The sequence below is a fragment of the Onychomys torridus genome, chromosome 19, assembly GCF_903995425.1.
Source record: "Onychomys torridus chromosome 19, mOncTor1.1, whole genome shotgun sequence".
NCBI lineage: Eukaryota > Metazoa > Chordata > Mammalia > Rodentia > Cricetidae > Onychomys > Onychomys torridus.
In genome coordinates, this window is record NC_050461.1 from 43916650 (window position 1) to 43940905 (window position 24256).

A 24256-nucleotide genomic window follows, 5' to 3' on the forward strand; every position below is an offset into this window, starting at 1 on the left:
GGAATACACTGTTAGAGTTGATTCAGAAACAGATAATAAGTTAAATGAATTCCAGGAGGCAGAACATCTGTTTAGTTGACCTTTGAAGTCCTCACTATATAATCTTTGGTACAGAGTTATTTGATTTCTTTTTGCTTTGATGTTCTCATTTTTACATAATGTGCTATAGGTGACTATGATGAATTTAGTGAGATGTTCATGTATGTGCATTAACCTTTTTGCATTAAGAAACCCTCAGCCACTAATTAATTATTATTTGTCACATTTGTCCTATTACAAAAGAATTAAAATAGGGGAAAGAAGAATAGCAAAAGCAACACTAACAGAAAATTTAAAAAGGAAACAAACCAGAAAAAAGTCTATATTTATATGTGTAATAAAGTGAGTTGTTTTAGGATATTATTTTAAGGTGTGTTACTTTTGTTTATGTTGAAGTCATTTAACTCTATGAAGCTGTGTTACTGTGCCTGTGTAAAACACCTGATGGCCTAATAAAGAGCTAAACAGCCAATAGCAAGGCAGGATAGAGAAACAGGCGGGGCTGGCAGCCAGAGAGGATAAATAGAAGGAGAAATATTGGAGTAAAAGGAAGTAGCCAGAGAAGGAGGAGGACTCCAGGAGCCAGCCACCCAGCTACACAGCAAGCCACGGAGAAAGAGTAAGATTTACAGAAGTCAGAGAATGGGAAAAGCCCAGAGTCAAAAGGCAGATGGAATAATTTAAGGAAAGCTGGTAAGAAACAAGCAAAGCTAAGGCCTGAACATTTATAAGTAAAAATAAGCCTCCATGTGTGATTTATTTGGGAGCTAGGTGGCAGGCCCCTCAAAAGAGCAAAAACCCCCAACAGCAGTGAGTTCTTTAAATGTTACCAACCATGAGCAAGCCTAGGCTGCTGTCCTCTGTGCTCCGCATCTGGTAGTTTTCTCTCAGGATAGTGCTACTGGTGCAGTCCCAGTTTCCTCAAGATAGCAGCACTGCTTTTCTTGGCACAGATTTGAAATGGAAATTTGAAAAAGATATATTGTTTTTTAATAGGTAATTGTTTAAACTATTTAATATGATCAATAGGGTCATCTTTTAACTGTCTCCTCAAATTTCTTTTTTTTTTATCCTGGATAGGAATTTCAATAAATTAAGTAAGTTTTTATTTTGCTCTGTTCCATGGCTTTCTTCTTTGATTACTGCTAAGTACTAAAACCATCCCCTGCCCACCTACAGCAGCATCTCTTGGTGCTGTCCATAGCAAGCATGCTATTTCATTTCCTGTTTACAAACTATGAGTCTTCAGAGAGACCTGTCATCACATATACAGGGGCTTGTTCTTTTCCTTGCCCAGAAGTCATTCTTGAAATAGGGACCCTTCTCCTTTCCTTCTAGCTCAGCCTGTTTCTCTTGTTAGAGAATTAGCCTCCTTGGCTAGCTTAGGGCTCTAAGTGGAAGTTTCTGTCCCACAAGCTACTCCCAAGTACCACACAGAGACTTAATTATAAAGGCTTGGCCAATAGCTCAGGCTTATCACTGGCTAACTCTTACATTTAAATTAACCCATATATCTTATCTATACTTTGCCACATGGCTTGGTACCTTTTCTCATTCGACATACCCATCTTGCTTTTTTCTATATCTCCTCAAGACTCCTGACATGATCCTTCTTCCCAGCATTCTCAGCTTGGCTCTTCTGTCTAACCTTATCCTGTCTAGCTATTGGCCAGTCAGCTTCTTATTAAACCAATCACGGAGACATATATTCACACAGTGTAAAGGAATGTTCCACATAGGGTCTCCAGAAATACACTCTTGAGAGATACAGTTTTCTTTTTAGGACTTACACATGTCAATATTGAATGCATGTATCCCCTTTAAGTATTAAATTTGATGAAAGCATGAGGCATGAAATACAACTGTCTCATTTTAAATCCCCACCCACCATATACCTCTGTGTTAGGATGGAACCTGTGGCCTTATGCATACTAAGTAAGTTCTCTGTTGCTGAGCTATATCCCCAGCCTCTGTCTTCTATTTGTCCAGATCCTAGCTTAGTGTTGCTGAATGTTATGAGTTAGAGTATAAATATGGGTAGTATGGATATGGGTATACAGGTATGGGTAGGTGTATATAAAGTATAGCTATGTATGGACTCTTGATATTGCTGTTAGATCTAGAAAGCATGGATTCTTCTTTTGATGGAATAACGTTAGAGACAGAGCAAATAAATAGTTTATTTAGGGGTTGGGGATTTAGCTCAGTGGTAGAACGCTTGCCTTGCAAGTGCAAGGCCCTGGGTTCGGTCCTCAGCTCCAGGGGGGGGAAAAGAAATAGTTTATTTAATTACTAGTTTATTTAAAATATGCTACTACTTAATTAAACACCCAGTTTTTAATAAAAGCAAGAAGTAAGGAACTAGAAAGATGGCTGAGTATTTAAGAGTACCTACAGCTCTTAGAGAGGACTTTGGTTTAGTTCCCAGCACTTATGTGTATTATGTGTTGACTCACAACCACCAGGGTCTCTGACACCATCTTCTAGCCCCCAAGGATACCTGCATACAGGTGACTTACTCTCACATAGACACAGACACATACATACAAGGTTTTTTTGTTTTTCGTTTTTCCTTTTTAATCTTTAAAAAGCCAGGAGTCAAATGCTAAGTCAGATCTGCTGAAGTTATTTCTTTGAGAAATAAGAAGGTGAAAAACATGTGATAAAACATGTCCATCAACACAGGGGTGAGGGGTGTATATAAGCAGACCACTTAGGTCTGCATCCTGCCTCTGCTATTCTAGTTGCTCAGTTGGGGTACCAGCTACGCTTTCTGTGCCTGTTTTATTATCTTTAACATAGGAACCTTAATAAGGACCACTTCATAAAATGGTTAGAAAAAAAATATAAGAATGTTATAGCACGCTCTTCACACAGCTGCCTGACTTAATACTGTCTCCAAGTGACATTCAATTATGTCTGTAAACATCCAAAATGCCATTTTTCTTTTATTTTTGTTTTCTCCAACATAGACGACCAGGTGGCAAGCCTGACCAGTAGTTATTGGCCTCTGATTTGTTAAGGCCAAGAGTCGTTTGCTACTTGACTATAATTACTTGAGTTTCTTTGGCGTGAGTGTGAATGTCGGTCCTGGCTTTCAAAGAGTAGGCATGTGAAGGCTCACTGGAGCCTTCTGTTCCTTGTGCATGCTTTGCTCTGGTGTGTGAGTCCAAGGAGTCATGCCTCGGCAGGTAAGGAGAGCATGGGAGTTATTGTCAAAGGAATGCTATCCTTTAGTTATATTGAAAATGCCTTTCACAAAACTGTTTCAGATATATTTGTGACCTATCCAGGGTCTAGAATATTAGAGCTTACAGAGGGAAAATAGATGAAGTCAGCCAATTCATGCTAGTACATGCAGGTAAGTGATGTGGGGAAGGTTCTTAGGATCATGCAGGGAAAGATTCCCTGTTGAGAGTGAACGAGTCAAGAAAGGATTTTTGGGCAGTAGAAATATTGGCAGCACTGTTTTAAAACAGGAGCTAACCAAATAAAGTGAATAACTTTCCAAATATTAACTAAAGGCCACAGCCCAAGGAATTGTGGCTTGGAAAGAGGGTGGCCAGTTCCATAGGCACTAATAGAATGCACAGAGTGAGCTCTGCATCCCATCACCATGGGCGCCTTGACTGTTGTTGTGGCCCTTGTTTCCTCAAACTAAACTGTCTCCCGATCTTTGCAGTATTTGTTTGTTTTTATTTTTATTTGTGTGTGAATGTTTTGCCTGTGTGAGTGTAAGTGAACCATTTTCATGCAGTGTCCACAGAGGCCAGAAGGTGTTGGATCTTCTGGAACTGGAGTTACAGTTGGCTTTAAGTTGCCATGTAGGTGTTAAGGACTGAACCCAAGTCCTGTGGAAGAGCAGCCAGTGTCCTTAACTTCTGAGTCACCTTCCCAGTCTTCAGTAGTCATTTTGGATGGGCAGTGTGTACCTCCTTCTCCACCGAAAGTAACTCCTCTGAACAGCTGCTTTCTCCTCATTCTGGTATCACCTTGTCAGTCATCACTTTAGTGGCTTGGCCTGACTCTTACAGCCAGCCCGTCTCTCCACCTTACTAATTTCTTCAGTATGTGAACTGTGTGGCTAGACTTGATGTGAGAGCACTTGTTTATCCCCCAAAGCACAAATACTCAGAAATATTCAAGTCAATGAGTAGATGCTATCATAGAACTGCAGTAGGTGGGGCTTTTTGGATGGATAAATTTGGGTCATTTAGTGATGACAGATTCTTATGGGCACACAGCTTACACTAAAGCTACCTCAAGTCTGGGTTGGAGCAATTCATAAAATGAAGAAAGCATGTATACCAAATGATGTCCAGTCAAATTATTAGACCTGCAGAGGACTTAGATAGCTACTAAATGAAGTTCTGCTTGACCTCCAATGCCATTCAGAGACGATACTAACATTCTTCTTAAAGTCATAGAATAAAATTATGTCACCTCTAGAATGCCTCAATAACATCAGAAAGCTTAGCTTTTTCATTTAAGAAAGATCAAATCTTCTTCTCCTCCACAATTCATATATTACCTAGAAATAGTCTAGCTCATTAGAACTTTTTGAAGTCCAAATGCCGGTACAACTTTGAAATGTTGCAGATTTTGGTATGTAGCATTAAATCCTTGAAACCTTTAGTACGTGACTAATTTATCCTGGTAAAGTGTTAAGATTTTCTCCTTAAGCTTTGGGTATAAGGAACTTACTGGAGTTTCATAAGTTAGGTGCCAGTTTCTTAGTAGTCATATTACAAAGAGAGAAACAGCATGTAACATGAAAAGGCGTTACTGCTAGGTTTAACAAGCTTACAGTGAAACAGAAAATGGCTTTGTGATGAGTCAGTTGGCATTGTCTTCAACTGTTTAGCTTCTTGGGTTTTTTTTGTTGTTGTTTGTTTGTTTGTTTGTTTGTTTTTTTCTGAGACAGGGTTTCTCTTTGTAGCTTTGGTGCCTGTCCTGGATCTCACTCTGTAGACCAGGCTGACCTTGAACTCACAGAGATCTGCCTCCCCAGTGCTGGGATTAAAGGTGTGTGCCACCACCGCCCAGCTTCCTTTTGGTTTTTTTGTTTTGTTTTGTTTTTTGTGGGGGGAGTGGTGTTTCAGATCTCTCATGAGGACAATCCTAACCAATTGACATAGTGTTATTTAAGACTGTGAACTGATCACTTAGCTCACTTGGTATTCACAGGGGACTTTAGACATTGTAATGTGTGTGGTTCAGCTGTCCTCTGCTCATAGCTGTGGTGCTGAAGTCTTTGTTTGTTTGTTTGTTTGTTTGTTGAAACTGGTTGCATGTAAATTTATACTGACCTACCTACCATCCTTGAAATACCACTTATAAAACTACCCAGGGATCCCACTCTGTAGACATCTAAGAAATATTTATTAAATAGTGAACTCTTTAACTATTTTCAATTTAGTTGTAAGTTATAGTAGCGGCAAAGTAGCAAGAAGATAAATTTGTTTTTTTATTCATTTTATGTGATAAGAAGTACAAGAAAAATCAAAAAGTTTCTGCTCAACATGATCATAACCATACAATGACTGGAGTTTGAAACAATGGCTGTAAGGAGTGTCATTTTACTCTAGATAAATCATTGAAACTTGAGTTTTGGAATTAAAATAGCCAGAAAAATAATACTATCCAAATCATCTTAATGATGAATATAAATAATGTTAAAATGATCATGAAACATATGCTTTATTAATTCATTTGAAGGACAGTATAACATTTTCGTAGTATTGAAGGCACTGTTTAAGACAGTCTTTTAGATAGAGCAATGAATAGCATAGATAAAAAGGCTTCGTGGAAGGTATATTTTGATAGTACAATGAACAAAATAAATTTATTTTAAATCGTAAATACTGTAGAAAAATAAAGCAAACAAGGAAGATAGATGCATGAGGGTGTATTTTCACAAAATTATTACATATAGAAACACACACACACACACACACAAACACACACTTTTCATTCCCCCACATTTTCTATATTTTAAATAAGGTGCCTCAGTAAGAAAAAATTACATTATTTGCTCCAATACTTATATTTACTTATAAGGTATCTAACTAACTGCTAATCTAACTAACTAAATCTCAACAATATTTATTCTTGTTTTATATAAAAATTATTTTCATTTTCATTTTTGTATCATTTATGTATATATTTTGGTGCATGCTTCAAAAGAAACTATCACAGTGGACAATTGTAATGATTTGATGGCATCAGCAGTTCTAATAGATAACTCTTACTTAGGTTTCCCTGAATCAGGCACTGCTTGGTTATGAATTGTCTGAGCGTTAGGTCACTGTGGCATAGATGTGGAATCCAGCATGCAGGAGTTCAGAGCTGAGATGTAAATGGTGGTGCTTGAGCCCCAGATCTGGCCCTGTTACCATGGCCTGTCATCATGTGCTACTTATGGTAGATGGGAAGACTTAAAAGTCCACAAATCTGAAGAAAGTAGGATGCCATCAGGAAAAATAAGTATACAGGCCTAAAGGGAAACATTTTTTCTTTAAAACGAAAACATTATAAATGAGGGGCTGGAGGTACAGAGTAACAATTTAGAGACCATACTGTTCTTACAGAGGATACAAGTGTGGTTCCTATCACCCACATCAGGCAGCTTACAAATGCCTGTCGAGCCCTGGGGAATATGGCATCCTATTCTGGCCTCCCCAAGGTCCTGCACTCACTGCACATTCCCACAAATGATATACCTTTAATTGAAAATAAAATATTCTAGAAAAAAATCTAAAGCATAAATGAAGAGATATTTAAAAATCTTGTAGACAATTTTAAATGATTAGCATGCTACACATTAAATAACTTCATACAAACAAATATAAAATTAAGGCAGAGATAAAGAAATATACCCATATTGTGATATATGAAAAGCTATTTTGATGCTGCTTTTAAAACCTAGGTCTAGATTCTAGACTCTAGATAAGTCACATACTTTTCATCATGACCAGAGTGGCACCCGGTGCCGTGGTACTGGAAACCTAAGTATTAAAGGGTGAAGTGGCAGTAAGGGTGTGTGATGAGAGGGAAGAAGACTTCAACCATTATCTAGGAGGTTTCTTAGGAAACACTAAGGCCCATGGCAATCTTTTGAATGCCTCTTTTTCCTGCTGATGAGTGGTTTATTGCTCGTCCAGTTCTTGATGTATCCTTGAAAAGGCAGTGTGTTCTGTAGCCAGCTATCTGAAGCTGTAAGGCTTTCTGGGGAGCATTTGTTGAGAAGCCTTGTTAGGACTAAGGTAGAAGCCACACACAAACTGAGAGAAGACTATGGCAGCTGTCCATGGGAAATAAAGTAAGCACCAGGAAGAGGTCAAAGAGTCAAATAGATCATGCTCATTGTTATTGTAGTTTAACATTCTTCAGCAAACTAGGTTTGAGCCTAATCACATTAAAAATTCCACATACAATTCTTCCATTATGTGATCTATAACTTTTTCAGAAGATACTGTCACTGAATACCCATATGATGCAGCAGAAAAAACAGTGTCCACTCCAATATTCATAATCTATACTATTGGTCATTTCCAGGGAACCTTTTATTATTTTGTCGGGAGGTCTGTCATATGATACTGTGGGAAGAAGGCCCTGCTTAACAGTGATGCACGGGAAAAGCACAGCTGTGCTGGAAATGGACTATTCAATTGTTGATTTTCTCACACTCTGTGAAACACCATACCCAAACGGTAAGGCTCACTCTCCATAAATATTAATGTTCAAAAAAGACGTCTGCTGTCCTAAGTAGTTTCCATATACTGTTGTTTTAATGCTTCAAGGGAAGAATTCCTGCTGTTATAGCATGGCCAATTTTATTTCAGCTGTTGTTTTGTTTCCAGTACACTCTACCTTTTCTGTATTATACATTAATATTAAATACCTTTCAAAGACAAACACTGCCCATATTTAGTATTTTAAATTCTGAGAAACAGTAGTACATCAGATTAGCTGTATTTCTCCAGAGAAATAGAGATGATATAGGTATGTGTGCATATATGAAGGACTTGGGGACTAACAGTCTAAAAATTCTGGAGGGAGTTCAAGTCCTGGTTTGGGACTCTCAGGGAGGAGTTGTGGGTTTAACCCTCACACAGAATTATGTCTTTGAGGGAAAGCTGTCTTTGCCCTTAAGGCCTTCATCTGATAGGTTTAGGCTGGCCAGCCGTTCAGAGTAACTGCTCTGTTAAAGTTTACCACATTGGATGTTAGTCATTTCTCGGAGATTCCTTCATGACAGAGTTAGACTAGTGCAGGTCAGACAGGTAGGGGCACCAAAGCATAGGCAAGTGAATTCAGAGAATGAATTCGGATGTGCATCGTCTCGTTTCACTTGGATCTCTTTGAAGTTTAAAGATGCAATGCATCTTGTAGTTATTAACAGATACATATTAACATTTGAAAACAATAACAGAACTCTATCAGTTTATTCTGAGATTCCATAGTAATTGGTCTGGATTAAGTTGCAGTTTTGATGTCTTTGCCATACCCCTGGAATATGTAATATCATAGACATTTCTTTGAAGTTCTTGTCTTATTCGTCTTTACAAATACCTTAGAATTTTGAATGGATTATGTTGTATGTTTATCTCATCCAAGCCATACATATTATATGAACGACCCTGGACTCATCAGAATGCTAAACACTTAGAAACTGGAACAAGAAGAGGAAGTGAGGGATGTCCATATCTTGTGGCTGCCCTCTTGCATCTGTAAAGTGACTGATCATGCATTGTTCTCATATTCCAGATTTTCAAGAACCGTATGCTGTGGTGGTTCTTCTGGAAAAGGATTTAGTACTGATAGACCTTGCACAAAATGGGTAAGAACACTGGGTGAGCAATTCCATTACTATGTAGTGGGATTAAAAAAAAACACAAGAACCTCTTTTAGCATGTCATGAGCTATTACAGTCCTTTGGATACTTCACGTTGATATTAATGATCTCTTTTTAATGCTCCAGAACCACATTTCCATAATGTGAAATTTATTGATTATAATGATTATACTGATATTAATATTGACATATTATATTGATTATAATTTTGTTTCTTTTTTCCTTTTATTGAAAATCTATTTTTTCCTTACTTAATATATCCTGGTTGCAGTTTCCCCTCTCTCTGCTTTTCACTCTCTCTTTACCTCCCCTCCCATCCCCATCCACCTCCTTTCCGTCTTTCACTAAAAATTAAATAGTTTCCTAAGGGAAATAATAGGATGTAATAAGATAAAACAAACTCTAACACATTAAAATTGGACAAAACAAACAGGATAAGAACCCAAGAGAAGCCAGAAGACACAGACCCACTCATTCACACACTCAGGAATCCCATCAAAAATAGTAAACTGAAATCCATAATATATTCATAAAGAATCCATAGGGTAAAAACAGAAAAGAAAAAATTATATACAAATATAATAAGAATTAAAAATAATGAGGTAAAGTTAATAAACACAAACAGATGGAAAAGGAAAAGCCCAACAGTCATTATGAGACAAAGACCCTCCAGCGATCCTGAGGAGCTCATGCTCTGGTGGCCGTGGACTCATTTGCAGGTGGTTATCAAGTGGAGATGGATGGCTTCTATGTTAGTGGTGGGGGCACGTGTCCATTTCTCCTTTGGCTCTGGGGAGTCATCAGGTACAGACCTGCACAGGTCCTGTGCGCCTACACCATATGTCCATCCGCCATGTTGATTTAGAGGGCCCTGTTTCCTTGGAATCCTCTATCCCCTCTACCTCTTAACTCTCTCTTTCTGCCCCTTCTTCCACGGACTTCCCTGAGACCTGAGGGGAGGGGTTCATGGAAGACAACCATTTAGGGCTGAGTGTTCCATGGTTTCTGTATTTGTTCTGATCTACTATGGCAGGAAGCTTCTCTGATGACGGCTGAGCAAGGCACTGATCTATGAGTATAGCAGAATGTCATTAGGAGTCATTTTATTGCTACTTTTTTTTTTGTAGACCAGTATTATTTGGTTTTACCCTAGGTCCTTAGGCTGTCTAGTTTCTGGTTCTTGGTCACCCAAGCAACATTGGTTATGAGTTCCATTTTGTGTAGTGGGCCTTAAGTGAGATCAGATATGGTTGGTTATTCCCACAAGCTTTGCACCACTATTGCCTTAGCATACTTTACAGGCACAATAGACTATAGATCAAAAGTTCTGTGGCTAGGTTGGTATTTGTGTTTTCCCTTTGGTAGCTTGAAGAGTACTTTCCTGTACCAAAGACAGCAAAATGTAGGGTGAAGGCTCTATGTAGGCACCAATTCACCTTCTCCATGTTCCATGATTTGTGATTTTCTTGTTATTTAACTCAGAGTTTCTAGAATTTCTTGACTTTCAGCTTCATGCTTGTATATACTAAAGTCATACACAAGAAGCCTGTCCAGAATGCACACACCATAGTTTACCTCTGATGAACTTTTTAGTCTTGCTCCCTCTGTTCAGTCTGTTGTGTGATGTATTGTGCAGATCCCTGTCAGACTAATTGTGACCTACATCATGCCCTTATTACTCTGATTTAAACCATTGTTTGCTATTGTTTTTTGTTGTTTGTTTGTTTGTTTTGTTTGTTTTAACTGCTCTCTCTGCTAACTTAAAAAGACTGCGGTGTTATTTCTCACTTGCTCTCTCCCTATCCTCCCGTAGTGGCCTTAATTTATGGGATAGGAGCTTGATGTTTACCAGACCTCAAATTTCACACCTTCTCTTACACAACTTTTGGCACCTGGAACCCTCCACTTCTTTCACTGTCGCTCGAATCCACACACTTTTCACCACATGCTCTATGGCTTTCCTAGACTCTACAGATATGTCTGACCTGTAAATCCCCCAACCCCATCTCAGCTCTTCATCGCATCTTCTGGCATGTGCTATATTTATGCCTGTTATCAGTGATACTCAGGCTGTGAATGGAATCACCATATTACTTGCTTTCTCTAATCATCAGGCAAAGCTTCCTTTGAGTGTCCTCATTTATCACCCCAGTCACCCTGGGGCTAGGGTGGTTTTGCCCCCAGGGACTACTTGACAGTGTCTAGATAGATAGTTTATTAGGTGGAATACTACTGGCATCTAGTGGATAAAAGATAAATATACTTCCACACCTGCAATGAACAGGACAGTTTTCCAAGGAAAGGCTTCTCTAGATATAGACAGTAATAAGGTTGGAAACCTAATGTCTGTGAGTGGTGCTGCTTGCCTGATTTATGTTTTTAAGACATTAAATCCTGCCTGAATTTCAGCTTAGTATCTGTTACTTATATTAATTATTGTAAGTTATTTTATTTTATTTTATTTTTAAAGTAAAGCTACTTCCTAGCTGGCAAGTTAAGCCTTTGTTTTGTCAAGAGAATGGGTCGTAAGTTAGATGTGAGAAGCACATGAGACAAATATGTATGTAGCATGCAGTTTTTCATGTAGCAGTGATACAGGTGTAACCATTGCCTTTGTGTTTATTGGTGGTAAGAGAGCATCTTCTGTAATAAAAATCTTCAATATTTTTACATATTTACATAGAATACTGTAATCCTAGAATGTATAGTAATGTCTTCATGGTCGTGTTAATCACAGGTTACAGTGTGTTAATGTAGTTTTCTTTTTCCTATTGTTAAAGATACCCTATATTTGAGAATCCCTACCCTTTGAGTATACACGAGTCCCCTGTTACATGTTGTGAATATTTTGCTGATTGTCCCGTGGACCTCATTCCTGCACTTTATTCTGTTGGAGCTAGACAGAAACGTCAAGGCTACAGCAAAAAGGTACATTGTTTAATGTAACATATTATTATTATTTTGAATTTGTCACTTTGCAGTGTTGGTAACATCGTTAACTTTTTAGGAAATCATTTTTAGAAGTAAATTCTGTACTGTGTTCATACCTATATAATATACCTATACATTGTATACCACATCTCTACTATAGAGAATATGTATTTTCAAGTCAATTTTCAATTTTTTTTTAACAGGAATGGCCCATCAATGGAGGTAATTGGGGCTTGGGTGCTCAAAGTTACCCAGAAATAATTATTACAGGGTAAGTAAACATATATTTTTGCCAATTAAATCAGTAATAGCTAATATACTTACTTACGACAGTTTGAATTTTAACTCACTGGGTAAGTCAAACTTCCTTCTATGTTACAACATGTGAAGTAAGTTATCGGGGAGAAATTGATGACTCACAGTGATTTCTGCCTTTTGCTCATCTTTGGGAATGAGTTTGCTGACAAGTAACAATACAATGTAACAATGTTGTTGTTGTTGTTTTCCCTTTTCCTTTTTCATCATATTTTGCTCTCTTTTGTTTGTTTGTCCTAGGCATGCTGACGGGTCAGTTAAGTTCTGGGATGCTTCTGCAAGTAAGAGCTTTGAATATTTAGCTGTTTGTCGTGTTCCATTGCTATTGCCCTTAGACATGATGCTGTAAATAATTGTATAAACCACATTAGATATGAAAGTGCTAGATGATCTGCACAGTTTATTGCCTTATCAAATGTGCGAGTTGGGAATTTTGAAGAATCCAGATATTTTAATGTTATTAGTAAGCTAAATAGTAATTCTCAACAGTGTTCTAGTTTTTTCAAATTTCTCCAGAACTTCTCTTTAGAAGTCAAAAATAGACATGAAAATATACTTCAAATTAGAAAATGCTTCAGTCCAATTCTAAAGTACTATTACAAAAGATTATGTTGTCCTTTGGAACAGACCTTGGATTAGATAGTAGCAAAAGAGGGAAGAAACACCTTTGTGATTGGAGACCATTTATAGAAAGCATTTATAGAAATCCACTTAACTCGGGATAGCTGGTGTTTTATAGGAATGTTTGATAATACTGGTGTCTTTTTGGAAGGAAGTTTATATATAGGATGTCATTTTAGGGACTAAAATATGTCCTCCATATGTTTACAGCAAAGATTTTCTCCAGTTCCCTTTCGCAGTTTCTCCTCAGGCTCTCTAAATCCTTTGTGATGGTGAAAATGTCTGAATATATAACACACTGAGAGATAGACAGGGAAATGAAAGTAGGGTTTAGGTAAATATAGGCTGTTTTTCTTCCATAACATGATAATTAACCATTATATTTGGTTTTTAAAGATTTGATGGATTATTTTTATTTACATATTTTTCTTATAATATTTTGACCATATTCTTCCCCTCCCTCAACTCCTCCCAGATCATTCCAACCTCCCAACCCATCCCACTTCATGCCCCCCCCAAAATAATTGAAAAAAGAATAAAATCAAAACAATAAACAATAGGACAAAAACTACCAAAACAAAACAAAAAGCACCCCCCCACACACACAAACACACAATGTAGTCTATTTTGTATTGGCCAGATTGTGGTTGGTAAACCCAATGATACCCGACTGTATCATTCTTTTTCTCAGCATGTAGCAGTTGGAAATAACTTTTTGATGAGGGCTGGATTTTGTGTCTACTTCCTCTTCTCCTTGTTGGGACTTCATGTGGTTTGACCCTCTGCAGGTCTTGTGCATGCTGTCACATTCTCTCTGAGTTTATAAGTGCATCAGTACCTTGAGCCTTGACAGGAGGGACTTGATAAAGACATCCCCTTTAGGGCTGAGTGCCGAAGTCTTTCACTCTCTGCACATTGTCCAGTTGTGGGTCTCTTTGTTAATTGCCATCTATTGCAAGAAGAAGCTTCTCTGATCAGAGATGAGTGATGCACGGATCTATGGGTGTAACAACGTGTCCTGATAAGTCACTTTATTCCTATGTTACCTGGCTAGAATAATAGTAGTAGCTTTTCCCCTAGGGCCCATGACCTAGCTAGCTTAGGTTCTTGACCGCTTTAGCAGTGCCAGGTATGGGTTTCATGTCATCAAGTAGGTCTTAAATCCAATTTTGAAAAGAGTGGTTGATTACTTCCATGCTATTTGTACCACTATTGTACCAGAGTGCTTTGCAAGCAGGTCACTGTTGTAGGTCACAGAGTTTGTAGCTCAGTGATACTTCTTTTTCCTTGAAGTTCTTCTCCTCCCATCCTGGTCCCTTAATAGCTGCCTAAATTCTATGGGAGTTTAGATTTGTTCAGGGTGATAGATATGGATCTATTTCCATCTTCTACATGCAACTATCTACTTTGACCAATACCAGTTGTTGAATATGCTGTCTTTCCTCCAGTGTGCACCTTTGGCTTCTTTGTAAAGGCTCAGGTATCCATTGGTATGGACTTATATCTTGATCTTTAATTCTGTTTCTTGGTCAAAGTGTCTGGCTTTCATGCCAATAACCATGCTGTTTTTATTACTATAGCTCTGTAATACAGTGTGAAATCGATGGTGATGATACCTCTAGCAGTTCTTTTATTATTCCTTATTATTTTAAGCTAGGTAATGGTAGCCCATGCCTTTAATCCCAGCACTCCAGAGGCAGAGGCAGGAACGTCTCTGAGTTCAAAACCAGTCTGGTCTACAGAGTGAGTTCCAGGATAACCAGGACTATATAGTGAGACCCTGTCTGGAAAAACAACAATCAATAAAATATTTTAGTTGTCTGGTCTTTTCATGTTTCCATATGAAGTTGAAGATTGGGGTTTTGTTGTTGTTGTTGTTGTTTATTTATTTATTTTTGTTCAATTTATGTGAAAATTTGTCTGGTAATTTGGATGGGGATTGCATTTAAATCTAGATAGCTTTTAGTAGGCTTGCCATTTTCACAGTGTAGTTGGAGAGCTTCTCTCCAGGTGCCACCAAGGCCCCGCAGTCCCACAACCCATGTATAAAATAATCACTCAGACGCTTATATTATTTATAAATTGTATGGCCGTGGCAGGCTTCTTGTTATCTAGTTCTTCTATCTTAAATTAATCCATTTCTATTAGTCTATACTTTGCCACTTGGTTCGTGGCTTACCTATACCTTACATCTTCCTCGTCATGGTGGTGGCTGGCAGCGTCTCCCTGCCCCAGCCTTCCACCTCCCAAGAATTCTCTTCTCTCTTGTCCCACCTATACTGGCCACTGGCCAAACAGCATTTTATTTATAAAGAGTGATATCCACAGCATCACAGTATCAATCCTATTGACCCATGAGCATGGAAGGTCTTTCTATATTCTGATATTGTCTTCAACTTCTTTCTTCAGTGTCTTGCAGTTTTTATTATTCACGTTTTTCACTTGTTTGGTTAGAGTTAGCCCAAGTGTTTGTTTGTTTGTTTGTTTGTAATGGGTTTGTTTGTTTTGAGGTGATTGTGGAAGGTACTGTTTCCCTGATTTCTTTCTCTGTCATTTGTGTATAGGAAAGCTTTTGTGTGTATGTGTATGTGTTAATTTTACATCCTGATACTTTGTTGAAAGTATTATCAACTATAGAAGTTTCCTGGTGGAGTCTCTCAGGTCTTTTATGAGTAAAATAATATCATCTGCAAATAAAGATAACTTGACTTTTCCTTTTCTGTTCGTATCCCTTTGATGATCTCCTTCAGATGTTTTACTGCTCTAGCAAGACTTCAAGTACTACATTGCATAGCTATGAAAAAAACAAAAAACAGAAAAACAGTCTCTTCAGGACTTTTGTCATGAAAGCTTTTGTCAAAGACCTTCTCTACATCTAATGAGATAATTGTGTGGTTTTGTCTTTTAGTCTGTTTATGTGGTGGATTACTTGTTAATCTATGTTGAACCATCTCTGCATCTCTGGAATGAAGTCAGTTCATGGTGGATAATCTTTTTTAATGTGTTCTTGTATTCAGTTTCCAAGTATTTTGTTGAATTTTTTGTATGTATGTTTATAAGGAGTATTGGTCTTTAATTTTCTTCTGCTGTTGGGTCTTTATATGGTTTTGGCATGAGAATAATCATGGCTTTCTAAAACAAACTGGGAGGGATTTCTTGAGTTTTTTTTTTGGTGGAATAATCCCAGGAGTGATGCATGCATGAGCTCCTCTTTGAAGGTCAGTAGAGTACTGCCCTGATTCCATCTGTCCCCGGCTTTATTAGGTTGAGAAGCTTTTAATTACTGCTTCAGTTTCTCTATGGATTATGGGTCTGTTTAAATCATTTATTTCATTTTAATTTTAGTAGATCATATATATATAGAAATTCATCCATTTCTTTTAGGTTTTCTAACTTGGTAAAGTACAGATTTTTAACTTATATCCTTATGATTCTCTAAATTTCTCAGTAACATCTCTATTTTAATATCTAATTTTATTAATTTGGATCTTCTGTGTCTTTTGCTTAATTTGCCTAGAAGTTTGTTGATTTTGTCAGAGAACCAAATCTTTGTTTCCTTGATTCTTTGTATTGGGTTTGTTTGTTTCTGTTTCTTTGATTTCTTCCCTTAGTTTGATAATTTATTTCTTGCCATCTGAGTACTACTTCTTCTTCTTGTTTTTGAGAGCTTTTGAGTGTGTCATAAATAAGTTATAAATCTGCAGTTTCTGCAGGTTGTTGGTGTAGTGTTAGCGCTGTCTTAGAGTTATGAACATGTTTCTTAGAATCTGCTTCGTCGTTTCCATAAGCTTGGGTGTGTTGTGTTTTCACATTCATTCAATTGTAAATTTTTTTTTTTGTTTTTGTTTTTTTTTGGTTTTTTTTTTTTTGGTTTTTCGAGCCAGGGTTTCTCAGTAGTTTTGGTGCCTGTCCTGGATCTCATTCTGTAGACCAGGCTGGCCTTGAACTCACAGAGATCCACCTGGCTCTGCCTCCTGAGTGCTGGGATTAAAGGCGTGCGCCACCACCGCCTGGCACAATTAACAATTATAAAATGTTTTTAGTTTCCTGCCTGATATCTCTCTTGACCCAGTTTTCATTCAGTAGTAATCGTTCGAGTTCCATGAGTTTGTTTGTGTCCTCCCTGCATTGTGTGCAGCAGTAACCCATGGTGTGCAAGTAGGGTGCAGTCCTGCTTCAGTTTTCCTGCGTGTCCTAAAATGTGGTCAGTTCTAGAGAAACGTCCATGGGCTGCTGAGAAGAAAGTATATTCTTTAGTGTTTGAATAGAATGTTCTCAAGGCGGCTGTTAGGTCCAATTGATTTCTGATAACAGTGAGCTCCAGTGTTTCTCTACTTAATTTTTGTCTGGGTGACCTGTTTCTTGGCAACAGTGGAATATTGAAGTCATGTGCTATCTCCTTATGGAAGTCAGTGTGTGACTGTTATCTATAGTAGTGTTTCTGAACTTGTGTTTGGTGTATAAGTATTTATAATTGCAGTATTCTTTAGTGGATTTATTTCTCTAATGTGTATATAGTGTCCCTCCCTATCTCTTCTTTTTTTTTTTTTTTTTTTATTTAAAAATCAAGTTTTGTCAGATGTTAAAATGGCTACACCAGCTTGCGTTTTAGGTCTATTTTCTTGGAATACCTCTATCCTTTTACCATAAGTTGATATCTTTCCTTGATGGTGAAGTATATTCCTCGAATACATCAGAAAGATGGATGATGGTTGTTCATCTTTGTGATTTTACACTGGGATCTAGGTAGCTAGAGCTATGACTGTGGAGTATTTCTTGATGTAGATATCTGCTCTTGTCTTTGTTGGGTGCTTGTTTCAGTCTTTGCTTGCTGTTGCCCACTCTGGATTCTAGCCAGGTGTTGCTCCTGTGGGTTGCTAAATCCCAGTACAATGTGGAGGCTGTTGGTCCCTAATAGAGGGAGATTTATGGGTTAGTAGGGAGGCACAAAAAAAAAATGGACAAGGAATAATTGAAAGGGGTGGTAGAGAAGAATTAACAATTTTGGTGTTTCAGCTAAACTTTGTAATATACTTTCTTCTAGTAACTCTACAAGTACTGTATAAATTAAAAACGTCCAAAGTGTTTGAAAAGTCAAAAAGTAAAGATGACAGACCGAACACGGACATTGTAGATGAAGATCCGTACGCCATTCAGATCATCTCCTGGTGCCCCGAGAGCAGAATGCTGTGCATAGCTGGAGTGTCAGCGCATGTCATCCTTTATAGATTCAGCAAGCAGGAAGTGGCAACGGAAGTCATCCCGGTAATCACCTCTAAACAGTTTCCTTCTCACTTGTCTGGCATTTTTAAGCTTTTAAAAGTTATTTAGTAAGCAGCTTACTATTGTTTTGCATAAAAATTTGTAAGCACTTTAGTATTTATATCACCAACTGCTTTGTGAAAAAAGCATTTTTACATATACTTTAAGGGACTATCTGAATCTTTAAGTATATTATGTCTTTTATTTAAGGAATATCAACTTATTGGTATTCCATACATTCTAAAGCCATGATGCATGTGTATGTACATGTATGAATTCCCACCTGTACACACAAGTTTTTAAAAGTTGAGTCAAAAAACTTTTTTCTTTTATCTCTAGAAATATAGTCCTTTTTTGTAATTTTAAAAATATTCTTTCTGGTTCATTATAATATAGGAGTTTTAATTATTAGGAATAGGTAAACAGCCATTCTTTTATGACAGATGCTTGAAGTTCGACTGTTATATGAAATAAATGATGTGGAAACGCCAGAGGGTGAGCAGCCGCCACCTTTGCCCACCCCCGTGGGCAGCTCCAACCCTCAGCCCGTTCCTCCTCAGTCTCATCCATCCACCAGTAGCAGCTCATCTGATGGGCTTCGTGATAATGTACCTTGTTTAAAGTAAGTTGCAAAACATTAGGTCTGTTTTACATATTATCTCTTAATTTAGAAAAATAATAATCATTAGTACATCTACAATGGCATTTTCCTGTAAGAATGGGTATTCTTGTGTTTGGCTGTGGTTGACTGAGTTTGTATTTATGGTACAAGAAGAATGGTAATTCTATAATGTTATACCTAATATTACCAAAATAATGAGGGATGATGGCTATGGGTCACCCTGTATGTATCACTACACCTTCACATCTAGCCATGATTTCATCCTGGACTTAGATTTAATGTGGTTTATGTTTATTCTCTTCTCTGAACTCTGAAAATTCTGCTTCTTTTCATCTTCACTTTGGATTCACTTTATCTTTATGTAAAAGACTTTATTTTGTATCATTTTAAGAGCATACTAGTTCATGCAGGGATAAATTAGATGGACTTTTATTTTCTTTTTTCTGTTCAGTTTCTGTTTTTGAGTGAGTAAATTCTTCAGAGGTTACAGAGAAATAAAGTGATGAGTCAAGAATTAAAATCACTGGATTACATAGACTGTGTGATTCGATGTGTTACATAGAAAACAATGAAAATCATGATGGGGACAGAGTGGAGAGGGTGACCACACAGCATGTGTGCTAGTGAAGAACCAGTTCTCTAGTGCATATGTGGTGGTTAGAATGTTGACATAATAAAAAAGCCAATCCTCAAATAAGGCAAACAGACATTAAAATAAATAAAGAAAAAATTCACAATCATGTTTTTTAAGATTCATTTTATAAATATTTTATTTTATATAAGTTGGTGTTTTGCCTGCATGTGTGTCTGTGTGAGGGTGTCAGATTCCCTGGAACTGGAGTTATAGACAGTTGGGAGATGCCATATGGATGCTGGGAATTGAACCCATGTCCTCTGGAAGAGCAGCCAGTTTTCGTAATGCCTGAGCCTTCTCTCTAGCTCCTACAATTCTGTTTCAAGTACATGTTTCACAGAAATTTGCCCTATGTTCTCAAAATCTTGAGAGCATGGGTATTAAACGAGTGATTCTCCAGCAGGGATGCTCTCACCTGTTTCCAATATGCGCCAGTGTCTAGAGACAGTCTCCCAGCAGGGCCTGGGGCTGCTGTTGAGGTCAAGTTGATAGACTTGGTAGACAGGGCCTGAGATGAGGATCAGATCTACAGTGGACATGGTGAAGAATTGCTCCCTTCAAAATGCAGGAGTCTCAAAGGCCTCAAGCTGGCTTCATCCCTTCCTTCCCATGTTACCTTTCCTCTTCCACGCCTCCCCTCTCTCTCGTTTCCTCCCACCTTCTCTTTATCTCCCACTTAGAAACATACATCTCCTTTTAGATACACTTCTAGCATATATTATCTAAAACAAAACTTACAATGCAGATTTATATTTTTGCTTTTTTTTAAATAATGCAGTACTACTTTAACACTAAATTTTAAAATGTTACTGCAATGTTTTCATATTGGGTTTTTTTTTTTTTAGTTTTTGTTAATTTTATAGATGGATAAAATATATTTATCTATTATGGGTATTAGTAAAATAGTTCTATATTTCCTCAGTTTTATCAATTATATGAGTAATGTTTTAGCATATTTAGCACAATATTATCACATAAAAATGTGAGATAATTTTGTCATCTTCAACAAAATTAGAATACTTTAATTTGGGCCTTAGCATTACTTATGCCCCTAAATGTTCATAAACTGAATATCCAAAAGTCTGAAACATGAGATCAGTTGACCAGTTTTCCCCTGAGGAATAAACACTGTCAATGTATGGCTTTCCCATGCCAAGAGGCTAGGAAATAGTCATGACCAGAAATGCAGTGCTTTCAGACCAGAGTTACAAGACCTCCTCTTGCCTTGGCTCCACAGACAAAAATGAAAAGCAGGTCCAATGGGCAAGTCTTTGTCCTCTGATTTTGCTCAGGTAAGTTTTTTTCTGCTATTTGTACTGACAGAAAGGACAAGGAGAATAAGTAAGTTAATTACCAAAAACAATTAAAACCTCCAGCCAGGGCCTGGAAGCTTAAAACAGATACACTGTTTCTAGAACTGAGTTTTCAGTACTGTTCACAGGCTTGAAGTTATGGATAGCCATCATTATTATCTGACATTTGTATCTATGGTGAGATGTATTAACTTCTAATCTGCAAGTGTTTAGTAGAATGTTGCTTAGTATAGCAATTTCTTTTCAGTTCAGATTTCAAGGGATTCCTAATATCTAGGAAGACTCACAAGCCAACTTGTTACTATTTAGTATTCTTTGTTATTGGCATTAGCTGTTAACATTTGTATGTGGATATACTTCCCTATCCTGGACTTATACAGTAACTTAAATACATTGTTTCTTAGTCCTAGAAGAATTAATGTAACTGTGATTTGGTAATGATGCTCTTCTTCACTTTTGAATGCCATTTTAGGCTTCTGGGGTATACTCTAGTGTTTTCTCCATTTTGGGAGGAGCTTGCTTTGAAGGGGTTTCTCCCACTGTTCCCTCTACCTCATGTGACCAACCTTGATTTCTGTCAAAATAATGTAGTTCATGCCCTCTTCTTTTTTTCTTTCTTTTTTTGGTTTATGGGGACAGGGTTTCTCTGTGTAGTTTTGTGCCTTTCCTGGATCTCACTCTGTAGACCAGGCTGGCCTGGAACTCACAGAGATCCGCCTGGCTCTGCCTCCCGAGTGCTGGGATTAAAGGCATGCGCCACCACCGGCCAGTTCATGCCCTCTTCTTATCTTCACGTCGAATTCAGGGAGCCTGCCTTCTTTTCTTGAAGAATATAACAACAGAACAAAATATGATTTCTAGACCTGTCCAGTGGGTAACTAATAATTGCTACATAATATTTGCCAATCAGTGATAATAGCTACAAAAAGTATGTTTAAGAAAAAGAAAATAGCAACTAAAACCTTTATGCTTTTCCATTAAATGTTATATTATTCTATGATTCCTTTTTAAATATGTGTTTTCATTCTTTGTGAATCTCATACATGCCTTCAATGTGTGCTGATTATATTCATTTCCTGCTCCTCCTCTTAACCTTCCAGATCTGCCTGCAACTTTATCTCCTCTTCTTTTTTTCTTCTTTTTTAAATGGCCCACTGAGTCCAATGTGTGCTGCCCATATGCTCAACCAGCCGATGGGCACACTGGATCATGGTTGAGTTATAGGGAAACACCTTTAAAGAAAACTGACTCTCCTTCCATGAGCTCTCAGCTGTCAGTAGCTCCTCAGCTAGGAATACGTGCTGGAATGTTGACTACCTTGATCTTTGGTCTGTCCTGTGCAGGCAGCCATAGCTGCTGTGAGTCTTTGATCAATTTTTAACCTCTTTTGAAAACCACTCTGGTCCTAAATTTGATTAACCTGAAATCATACAGAATAGTTGCTTGGTGGATAGTAAACTTTAACTCTATTCATGTCTTTTAGACTGTTGAGCAGATCTGTAATTGCTGTGTAGTGAGATGGCTGTTCTTCATTCTTAAGCTGACTGGGTTTGGAATCACCCAGGAGATAGGCCTCTGAGCCTATCTGTCGGGGCATTTCCAGAGAGGTTTAACTGTGGGGGAAGAGTCAGCATGGATTCAGTGGTGCCATCTTATGGGCTAAGGTTGCCTGGTCAACAGAAAGGGGAGGAGTAGGCATCCGCCGAGGACCACTACTCACCTGCCTTTACTTCCTTTTAACCCAGTGTGACCAGCTCCATATGCTCCCACAGCCATGTCACCCTGCCCTAGTGGAATACGGCCCCTAGAGCAGTGAACCTAAGCACACCCTTCATTCTTCCAGCAGCCTCTGTCACAACAGTGTGGAAAAGAGCAGAGTCACTGCCAGGAAGTGGAGTCCTGCTGTACGAAGGCTGGCTATGTGGCTAGTGTGTTAGAGGAAAGTGAAGGATTTGGAGGCATCAGCTACAGAGGCCCTAGAAAACTCTAGGCAAAGCTAAGGGGCTGTTCTGACAAGAGTTTGGAATGTAAGCACTCAGACAGAAATTCAGACAGGAAAGACTTCATAATCAAGGAAAGTTAAGACCAGCAGCTGGGCCAGAGACCATTCATGTTATAGTCTGGCACAGAAGCTATCTCCATTCTATGTGCTGAAAATTTCAGGGAGGCTGAATTTGAAATAAAAGCCTACATTGTTTGACATAAATAGTGAAAACAGACTAATACAAAAGCATGATGTCATGATTGTGGAATGACCACTGTGCTTACTCTATTCTAAATTGGTATGAAAAGATAAGGATAGGATGCATTTGGTGGGGAAGGAGTAAGGAAAGTAGCTGGAACTGTTAAGAAGTACTTCAACTAAAGAGAATCTAGTGTTCTCTGCTGGCACAATCGGAAGGTTCCCTGTGCATAAGACTTCCATTCCCGTGACAGACTCCAACTTATGAAGGTGAAAATTCATTTGAAAGGAGGAGCCAGAGCTGAGAATGCCACTGAAGGGGCTTCCTGTTCAAAAACCACTGAGGGAAGAATTTCCCTAGGTTTTAGACCCAGAAGGCATTCTGATAAAAAAGGGAAGACTAGATCTCAAAATAGCAACATCATTCATTCGGTGTTGATGGTTCAGGCATGCAAAATCCCAAAGTTAAAGGATCATGGAAGATTGCACCAAGGCTCCATGAAACCACTTAAAGCCAGGCAGTTATGTGAGAGGGTAGGATTTCCTGTAAGTAACTGACAAGCTGTCCAAGGAGAATCTTAAGCTGTAGTAGAGATACCAATGTATTAGAGATGCCAGGGCTATGTGATAATACACCAGGAAAGGATATAGGCTTAGAGTGGAATTGGCCCAAGGAAGAAGCTACATGTTTCACAGTTGGCAGAACTGAAGGAGTGGGCTCCTGGATATTCCGGAGTCCAGATGATGCTAGCACAAGCCTTAGATGCCAGGCATGAATCTTCAGGGTTTGATAATTCTTCAAGGATTTCATCTTGCTTTGATCTTTTCTTGTTGCCTCCTATTCCTTGCTTTTGGAATAGGAATGTTCACATTGTCATTGTACTTTGGAAGTATGCCTCTTTTATTTCCTGTGTTTACAGGGATTCACCAGCCTAGAAGTCTCAAGCATCAGAAGAGACTTTAGACTTTGAGCTTTAGAACAGTGTTAGAACTATTAAAATTTGTGGCAGTGATGTGCATCAGTTACAGATAAACTAAATTCTCTTTGTGTTGATAGTCATGGGTCTTTGAGGACCAGAGTGAATGTTATATTTCAGTAGTTCTCAGCCTTCCTAATGCTGTGACCCTTTAATACAGCTCCTCATGTTGTGGTGACCTCCAACCATACAATTATTTTATTGCTACTTCATAACTGTAATTTTGCTACTATTATGAATAATAATGTAAATAAATATCTGATATGTAGACCCTCTGAAAGGGTCATTCAACCCCCAATGGAGTTGCAACCCACAGATTGAAAACTGCTGTTATATTTAAAGTGGTTATATCTGGATGTCACAATAATGAATAGATTTGTCACAATTAATCTTTTATTGGAGCATAACTGGATTGAAAGTCACTGAGACTGACCTCTAAGAGTGTGGGCGTTTCCAAAGAGGCTTAACTTACTTAAGTGTCTTCATCCCATGGAAATGGAAAA

The 24256-nt window shown here is 38.1% G+C and overlaps 1 protein-coding gene across 1 annotated transcript in view; it reads left to right on the forward strand.

The window, feature by feature from the left end:
* The window catches only part of Stxbp5 (syntaxin binding protein 5), a 133540-nt gene that overhangs the window by 64923 nt on the left and 44361 nt on the right, over nucleotides 1-24256 (forward strand). The window contains 7 exon segments of the mRNA XM_036169293.1: nucleotides 7597-7751; nucleotides 8809-8881; nucleotides 11677-11824; nucleotides 12031-12098; nucleotides 12383-12423; nucleotides 17808-18028; nucleotides 18469-18647. Coding sequence (XP_036025186.1) covers nucleotides 7597-7751; nucleotides 8809-8881; nucleotides 11677-11824; nucleotides 12031-12098; nucleotides 12383-12423; nucleotides 17808-18028; nucleotides 18469-18647 — 885 coding nt within the window.